General features: G+C 35.5%; 1 protein-coding gene across 3 annotated transcripts in view; it reads left to right on the top strand.

Moving 5' to 3' along the window:
• LOC144978447 (sodium- and chloride-dependent glycine transporter 1-like) overlaps positions 1 to 9,398 on the top strand; it is a 75,535-nt gene extending 66,137 nt beyond the window's left edge. For all 3 annotated transcript variants that reach the window (XM_078924520.1, XM_078924518.1, XM_078924519.1), the window contains exons 11-15: positions 636 to 764; positions 3,468 to 3,567; positions 5,183 to 5,283; positions 6,122 to 6,289; positions 7,739 to 9,398. In XM_078924520.1, the coding sequence (XP_078780646.1) occupies positions 636 to 764; positions 3,468 to 3,567; positions 5,183 to 5,283; positions 6,122 to 6,289; positions 7,739 to 7,843 (603 nt within the window). In that variant the 3' untranslated portion in view covers positions 7,844 to 9,398. The remainder of the gene's footprint in view (positions 1 to 635; positions 765 to 3,467; positions 3,568 to 5,182; positions 5,284 to 6,121; positions 6,290 to 7,738) is intronic.
• The last annotated feature ends 491 nt before the right edge of the window (positions 9,399 to 9,889 follow it).

The raw sequence follows: 9,889 nt of genomic DNA, 5'->3' as shown, positions 1-9,889 counted from the left end.
TCAAACAGAAGAGTAACGAGCATATTTTATATTTTGTTCAGGAAATAAATGAACTCTGCAACACATTGTCGAGTTTTTGTAGCTATAACTATAATAAAATGAAATCAGAATAAGAAACTTGTTGGCTGCATTGAAACGAATGTGACGATTTTCCTATGGTTGGTAGGGAGAGGGTTAATATCTCCAAGTGATAAAAACTGTTGCATCCATTTAAAATTTAAACTTATCTTATCTTATCTTATTAAAGGCTGAATATAGAATGGTTTATGATTACAAAATCTCGGAAATCTTGTATTGTAACATACACAGACAGTTTTGAACAACTTTGATTGTAAGGAAAAATCTAACAATACGGCAATGTAAAGTCGAAAATTACTATCGTTCGTAGAATACTGAAGTTATTGAAAATTGTTGAAGATCGAATGAATCATAAATGTACAAAGTTCATAGTATAATGAAATATTAATGACAACAACAATAATAAAAACAGCAACGATAATAATCATACATAAACTTTGTTTTGCAATTTTTTTCACCATGACATGACACCAAATTGAGAAGATGGGTCACATATAATCTATCATTTTTGTCTTCTTTGTTGTTGTTGTTATTGTTGTTGTTGTTGTTGTTGTTAGTTTTGTCATATTCAAACACTAGCCTCAGCGATTTCAGACGCCAAGCCATTTCTTCTACCATGGAGGACACACATCATCACTGGATTGTGTGTTGTCAGTTTTGTGCTCACTTTACCTTTAACTACACAGGTTGGTAAACACATCTTTCTATGTACGTATTTTAAAAGGATCACCGTCATCATCATCATCATCATCATCACCATCATCATCATCATCATCATCATCATCATCATCATCATCATCACCATCATCATCATCATCATCATCATCATCATCATCATCATCGTCGTCGTCGTCGTTGTCGTCGTTTTCATGATCATCATCATCATCATCATCATCATCATCATCATCATCATCATCATCATCATCATCATCATCATCATCACCATCATCATTATCATCATCTACATCATATTATCACAAACATCATCATCATCATCATCATCATCATCATCATCATCATCATAGTTTTGCATAGAATAGGGAAACCCGTTCAATCCAGACTGTGAAAATCCTCAGAAAAAGGCAAACAAACTTTCTTGACCACGTATGGCGACGAGGGCACATTGAAAGCCTAACACTTAGTGGCTACATAGAAGGAAAAAAGAGCTTGTGGTCTCCAGAGGTTGACGTTCCTGACTAGTTTCGAGGCTGTCAACAAGCAACATCCCTACAAACTCCGAGTACACGAAGGAGGCAGAGGACAGATCGTCGTGGAGACGTGTTATGATAGGCAACGTGCACACAAACGCAAGCCACGGATAAATAAAATGAATAAAACAAATGACGGTCTATAACAATGACAAACGGACGTGATCTTCGCTCATTCTATAGATAGTATGCAGATGACGTCACTCAGGCCTTTGTTATGGTTTTTGCCATCCGCGTTTGTGAGTTGTTCTCACTAAACTGTATTAACCAGACTATAAAAGTTCATGGTTACACAGAGTTTGTGTGTTGGTCCGTTATACTTCCGGATGGCAATGTTGTGAACTCCTTGGCCAAGCGCATTCTATCTATAGATAGTATGCGCTTGGCTCAGAAGCTCATAACATTGCCACCCGGAAGTATAACGGACCAACACACAAAACTGTGTATCCATGAACGTTTAAAGTCAGGTTAATACAGTTTTGTGAGAATTACTCATGAACGCGGATGGCAAAAACAATAACAAAGACCCGAGTGACGTCATCTTCGAACTATCTATAGATCCGTTATACTTCCGGATGGCAATGTTATGAGCTTCTTAGCCAAGCGCATACTATCTACAGAAGTAAGTAAATGCTTTCGGGCCAAAATGAAAATTATGGCATACTGTAAAGGAATGACAGATATAGCGGAACACTTTTTTTCTCCAAATGTAGCTCAACGTCTCAGTTTGGTAGTATCACTGGAAGAAACAGGTTCAAAAAATTTGAAACTACAATAAAAAAAATCCCCATTAGAAATCCAAAAGTTAAGACTTAAGAATCAACAACATACGTTTAATAGGGTTAAGTAATTAGTTCAAATTTTCTTCTATGCTTTTATCTGTTTATTTCTTTTATGATATTTTTATCTCAAAGAGTATGCAATGTGTAATGTAATGATGAAGGTGGTGATGGTGTTATAGATAGAATGCGCTTGGCCAAGGAGTTCACAACATTGCCATCCGGAAGTATAACGGACCAACACACAAACTCTGTGTAACCATGAACTTTTATAGTCGGGTTAATACAGTTTAGTGAGAACAACTCACAAACGCGGATGGCAAAAACAATAACAAAGGCCTGAATGACGTCATCTGCATACTATCTATAGGGGAATGGTGAAAGTGAAGGATTGTAACGGACATATTAGGAAGGTTGTTGTGATGATGTTGATGATGAAAATGGTGATGATGATGATGATGATGTTGTTGTTGATGCCGTCTTTGTTTTTTGTTTTGTTTTGTTTCTTTTGTTTTTGTTCTTTCGATGACTACGATGTTACTAGTGTGCATCTTTGTGAGTGCGTCTATGTCTATATTGTATTGTTATAAATGTTTAACCAAATGACAAATTGCCACTTTTTTGAGGACAATAAAGATTTGTTATTATTATTGTTACTTATGTCTTAAGGGCATTTGAGAAACACTTGGTTAATTAATTTTAAAGCCCTTTTATTGATATGATATGTTATGGTAATAAACGTACATAATTTAAACATTTTAACTTACTAAAAACAAAGGGGAGTAATAGTCAGAAGTGTGATGGGCTGCTTTGTTGAAACTTTGAATTAAACTAAAATCTACCTCTAATCTCGATTTACTTGATATCAATTTTTACTCTAATGATATTTTCATATTTACTGATATTAACGATGATTTTATAGGAAATTGTACTTCTGGGATGTTATAATACAGATTTTGAACAATATAATTGATTATTTCGTAACCTCGGAAATAGCTCTCACAAGTTCGAGCTCATCCTTCGATCCGAAAATCCAATAAAAGGTAAAAACAAAACTGTATAATGTTGGCGATGTGGTCTTGTGGCATGACACTCGCTTTCGGGTCAAGAGGTCCTGGGTTCAAGATTCGCATGGGGCATAGTTGAGTCCTTGGCAAAGACTCTTTACTCACATTCTCTCGCCGTACTCATGTGTAAAATTAATACCTGGCAGGAAACAGTATTGTCTTTGTCGTAAATATTGTAATATCGCCTAACGTGCATCATGTCTCGTTCTACGTATATGTTAAATGTTGCTGTCAGGCAGAGATAATTTGTAAAGCGCTTTGAGCACATTTAGTGGATATTGCCCTAAATAAAAGCTCTATTTATTTTTAAAAATTATAATCCTGGTCTTTTTCAGGGTGGTATCTACATTCAAAACCTTTTGGATCATTACATTGCTAGCATCTCTATTATGTTTATTGCCATTGTAGAAATGGTGATCTTTGGATGGATCTACGGTAAATTATGTATTTAAATAGTAAATAATTGAATGAATAGGATACATATAAAACTAAACAACTAAAAAATAGTAATGATAGATAAATTGATAAATCAATTAATTAATAGATAAATGAATTAATTAATAAATTAAATGAATAAATAAGCATATAAATAATAAATGAATAAATCAATCATTAATTATTTAAATAAATAAAAAAATAAAAATTGTTTTAAAATATTTTCCGGAATCATCGATTCAAAATTATTAATTGAATTTCTAATCTTTCATTAAGTAAATAAAAAAGAAATAAATAAATTCATTAATCAATAAAATGAATAAATAAATAAATAAATAAATAAATAAATAAATAAATAAATAAATAAATAAATAAATAAATAAATAAATAAATAAATAAATAGATGATAATTAGAAATTATTAGAACATTTCTTTTCAGGATTCACAATTTCAAAATAGTTAATTGAAGTTCCAATCCTTTAATAAATGTTTCACTTTGTTGTATGAAAGAAAGCGTACATTTCATAAGGAATTACTCGTCTTTTTTATATAAGAACAATTCCATGTTGAGAAAGCATGGTACTCATTCACACTTTAGTCGAGTGGAATGATTTGTGCCGCAGCGGCACAGACGGCTTTTACGTTTTTTAAATTACGCACGCTTTTTGATTATCAAAAGCATCTTTTTAAAAAAATACAAACGACAAAAAAAAATTAAAATAAATCCGTAGATATAGGTCAAAGTAAAGAACAAACATGGATATATCAGCTTCGAAAAAGAACAAACAAAAATAAAATAAACAAACAAACACGGAACGTTTTGGGCTCAAAACCCTTCTTCAGCCAATAACAAAAACAAAATTTAGAAACACTAATATATCACTTAAAATCTTCTTGGTCTATGTCAGACAATTCTACCAGAGCACCATTTTTGGTATGATACTGTTCAATAAAAAAAAAACCCCATTATGAATACCAGAATTTTGTTTGTTTCAAATTGAAAAGCGAATCTAGTACAATGACGGATGGGAACGAGTGCGGCTATGTGGTCCAGTGGTATGATACTCGCTTTCGGATCGGAAGGTCCTGGGTTCGAGCCTCGCTCGGCGCATAGTTGAATCAGCTCTTTACTCACATTCTCTCACCGTACTCAGGTGTAAACTGAGTACCTGGCCCTTAATAGCGTTGTCTCTGTCCGAAAAAAAAAATAATATCGCCTTACAGGTGTCATATCCCGTCCTACATGTTACTTGTTGCTGTTGACCAGGGACCCTTGTAAAGCGTGTTGAGCACGTTTAATGGATATTGCGCTATATAAAAGTTAAATTAAGGAGAATGAGTGTGTGAGTTAACTCTCTCCTAACCGATCATTTTCAGTATTTTCCCAACATGGGCAGGCTTACCCAGCCGAAAAATTGATTCTTTAAACTCAAAAAAGCTCTTGTTCTTATTAACCAAACAACTATCATTCTTCAAAGTTTGTGATGTACAAAATAAATCTGAATAAGAAAAACGTATATTGTGTCGTAACAAATGTGACGATTTTGCTATTGGTGGTAAGGAGAGGGTTAACCAAACGTTACTTTTATGAAGGGATTTTAAAATTATTCTGCAGGTACCGACCGCCTTTATAATGACATAGAGCAAATGATTGGGTACAGGATTCCGATCATATTTAAATATGCATGGAAGTACTCCACCCCTTTGATTGTCGCGGTAAGTCAGTCATAATTATAGGTAAGATAAGATATATATATATATATATATATATATATATATATATATATATATATATATATATAGTTTATTGATTATATTAATGGAAATTATTCTAATTGTTAGAGATCAAGCATAGTTACATTAACAATGATTTATTACAGTATCACACATTAATTGATAAAAAAAATACACACCTATATAATCTAAAATAAAACATACATCAGGTACAAGCAAAACTATAAAAAGACAAATAAAATAGATTAATTAATTAATTAATTAATTAATTAATTGATTAATTAAATTCTGCTTATTCATACGTAGGGGGCTCCTTATAGCTTAGTTGGTAGAGCACTGACTTCACACGCAAAGGGTCCGAGATCGATCCCGGATGCAGTCGAGATTTTTTTTCTGATCCCCCTTTTCTACCCAGCAGTGAATGGGTAGCTGGATCTGTTAGATCTGGCAGAAAGTACTTTGCGATAGACTAGGATAGCAAGCAATTGTTATTGTCCGTTTCATCCTATGTAAACCGGGATACAAAAGGGCTCCATGGACAAATGGCTCTAAAAGACTTTCATATTCATACGTATGGAAAATCTTTTTGTTCGTATCTCTCTCGGGAACGGGAGATGAGTTGTCCAGGCCTCAGTAATATTACACCACCTAAAAGTCATCACAATAAATGGCTAATTTTATTATTATGTTCTTGCAAATTTTCAGAGCTTTGGTGCCGACACACTCCAATGATATCTTCTTTATTAAACGTGTATGACTGTGTCATTTGAACCCATCATACGATTTGCTATAATTATAATATTGTTATAATTTCGTGCAGGTTTTATGGTTGGCTGGACTCCTGGATTTCAAGCCTATTGGCGCGGTGAACCCCGGATACTATCCTTGGTGCGATGTTGTAGGCTTATTTATTGCCTTCACGCCTATTTTGCCTATTCCAATACTGGCGGTTTATACTCTTTATTATATGAAGGGATCCTGGATGGAGGTAAGTTATATCATAATATTAATGAATATAGAACAAGCCTCGGTGCACAATGTTATGGACTTATACATCGAGATACTCAAGGAAAGAGTTGCTCCTCTTTGTTATGAGCTAATGACTCCAGTTACATATTAATTAGTTATTATTCGTTAAGTCCATTGTTTAAAATATTAGTTGAGCTTACAAATATCAGAGTGGCATGCCCTTGAGAAGGATGCACTCTTTGTTCTTTACTTTCCATATTTGAGCTATATTGTTTTGTTCTACTTACAATGTTGTTGCGAAATATTTCTATAAAAAACCTACTCCAACTTATACTCAGTAATAATAAATAGTTCTCTCATATTTAATAACTTAACTCTTCTGGTTTGAGTGATTCCACATTATTAATCTGGTGTCCCGTCAAAAACACATCACACATAATAGAAAGTTTACGATTTAGTTGCCAACCTACTACGATCGACGAGGGGAAAAAAAAGAAGATTTATCCTCAGATCTTAGGACAGATCTTCGTTTTCTTCCTCGTCGTTTGTCGATTGTTGCTTGTTGGAAAATTAATCGTTAACTTCCTAATAGCAGGTCTCATTGTCAATCGCAATACTCTTCAACAGTCGTAGCGTCACTTCCCTCGTAATGACGCATGGTAACTTAGCAACTGGCTCTAAACTATCGGAACAATGGCGGACGCCCTTATGAAATATTTCTCCGGCGAGCATAAAATTGTATCCAGTGGGAAAAAAAAAACAAATAAATTTGATCATGTTTTGACTTTTACACATTCTGATCACAAAACATATGAAATGTTCTAGCCAGCTTGAAGAATAAAAAGTAAAGATTTTCATGTTTAGAACCAAGATGGCCGCCGTTGCCGGACGGCGTGACATCAGACTACTGAATCCAATTATGGGCTTGATGTAACATTTTTGTAACGGACAATGTTTTGAGTTTGTCTGAGAGTTTTTCTTTCCACTACAACAATGAGCCGAATAACAATTTGCTTTATCAGACCTGCAAATAAGAACACGTTGGAACAAGCCAATTGTTTTTGTGTGCATGGTTTGTATAGGTTCGAATTTGTGTGTGAGGGATTGTTTGTCAGTGTGTGTGCGTGTGTATATGTGTGTTAAAAGCGGGTGTCTGTGCGTACATTTAGTGTCCATTCTCAGTCGTCATCCCTCTCCCTCCCCCTCCCCTCTCCCCCCCCCCCCAAAAAAAAGCTTGCTAAAGAAAATATTTTAAAAAGTAGTTATTAAGAGTCATTAGTAGACCTTAGCAAAGTCTGTATCTTTATCACGTGGTGAATGACTGTAACGTCTTAGACGAACAAAAACTAACATTCCACACTAATTTCTAGTCATTTCAACATTAAAATAATTTTGTTGGTATCTCGCTCACGCCGAAATAATACCGTTTTGAGATGATGAGTCACATTTATTCCATTCATTTCCACAGCGTCTACGAGAATCCATCAAACCAGATCCAAGCTGGGGGCCAGCCGTTAAAAGTGACGAAATTGACCCACATGAGAGGAGCAATCTGGTCGAAACAGTAGCATGACCCAATATACATTCTGCTAGACCTCGATCACCAAAGTATAAAATGAACCACACCGAGTCAACCCAACATCGTGTCACGGGATGGGCTAGAACGAGGAAATTTCGATTTAAAGCTAAAATATCTAAAAATAGAAACTATCATACTTTTACCTTTTTTTTCTTATTATTTTCTTTGTGACGTAAGCATGCATTAAAATGCATTATTACACCCCCTTTATTGATGATAAAGGGTAAAGAGCGGTTGCTAGGTTCCTTTCTACTCTACGCCCATAAATACAGGCATGCATATTGGAATACAGTGTGAAGCAACGAGGGGCACTACTTTTTGAGCCTTGAACTTTCGTGACACAGATAGCACAGACGACAATCTAAGGGAAATAATCGATGATTATTTACTTTTTTTTTTTCCTCTCTGCATTTCAACCAGCTCAGACCGTAGCCATCGTTAATACAATAATATAGCCTGACAATGACAAAAAAAAAAAAAATGATATAAAAAAAAAACTAATCTTTGGCCGCAAAAGAAAATAAATCGTGAGTTGCATTCAATAGTTCAATGAATGGGATTACTTGTTTCCTTGAGATTTACTAACGGCAACTCACTAGACAGCGCAAAAACTTTTTAAATTGACCTCAAACCAAAGTCTTTGTGGGTTCTCGTACCAGTCTATATAAGTTAACGATGGCGACGCTCAGACAATCTAAATTGTATCGCGGAAGGACTGGCAAAACACTTTGCTGGTGCAACATATAACAAGTGTAGCTTTCAAATTCATTTCAATAATCAGCTCATTATAATTCACTTAAACATAACCTTTTGAAATGACCCATAATGTTATTGAGAATGACGATGGGTCACAAATATGAGCATTTATATAGCGCAAAATCCACTAAATATGCTCAAATCGCTGTACAAGGGTTCTTTATCCAACAACAACACTTAACATGAAGACGAGACATGACGCATATTAGGCGATATTACATTTTTCCCTACAGAGACAACTCTGTAAACGACTAGGTAATCATTTAACACATGAGTACAGTGAGAGAATATGAGTAATGAGCCTTTTCCAAGGACTCAACGATGAGCCAATCAGAGCAGGACTCGAACCCAGGATCTTCCGATCCAAAGGCGAGTGTCATAACACAAGACCACATTGCCGCACCAAGAAGAACAAGTTGGCTATAGGTCCTTGCAATCAGCAATAGGGAACAACGGTGTGATTGAAAAAAAAATGGTTCCAATCTCATTGAAAATGTAAAACCACTCTTCCGAAGTACTGGACACATACATTGTGTAATTGAGTCTGTTGCAGAGTGATGGCATCTTATTTTTTAGTCTAAATACATGCTAGTCGTCAATAAAAATCATCATTCCTCTCTCTTTTACGTCCCGTAATCCTAAAAAAAATATGCCTATACATCCTGCTACTAAAATATTTATGCCACCATATGATTCAAGATGCCACCTAGTCATTGTTAGTCCTCCGAAAAACTAGTTATATACACACTTCCCAGAAGTTGGGAACCGGAAAATAAAAGTTTTGACGTCACGACTTATCTGTCCCATTACCCTCCTTCCGCACTAGGACAAAACTTTCCCGGGACAAATTTGTCCTGTCCCACTGGAGAAAACTTATATTCAAAAGGGGTTCCCGCGCTAACCATGGGCCATCTTGCCTCCTAAGCTTATAAATCCGGAACTTATCCATGTTGCTGTAGCGTTGAGCAGACAGATAACAGTTTAAAATTTTAAAAAATAAAATTCCCTTTTTCATCCCATAGGGGAAATTTTTCTCGAGGGTCTATTCCAAGGGAAGACTGGAATAACCCAGGCGTCAGCCGCAATGCAGCACCGCAAATTGAGCTAGGGAGAGGTATAACCCAGGCGTTAGCCGCAGTGCAGCGCCGCAAATTGAGCTAGGCGAGGTTACTTACTCAAGGCAACACAGCGCATCAGCGGGTGATCGAACTGATGCCTTTCGGGTACGAAGCAAAGACCGTACCACCGAGCCATGCTGACTTTCTATTACCCTCTTGAATGATG

The sequence above is a fragment of the Berghia stephanieae genome, chromosome 8 (genome assembly GCF_034508935.2).
Source record: "Berghia stephanieae isolate SIO BIC M18660-M18661 chromosome 8, UCSD_Bste_1.3, whole genome shotgun sequence".
Taxonomy (NCBI): Eukaryota; Metazoa; Mollusca; class Gastropoda; order Nudibranchia; family Aeolidiidae; genus Berghia; species Berghia stephanieae.
This window is presented reverse-complemented; position numbering and strand designations above follow the sequence as displayed.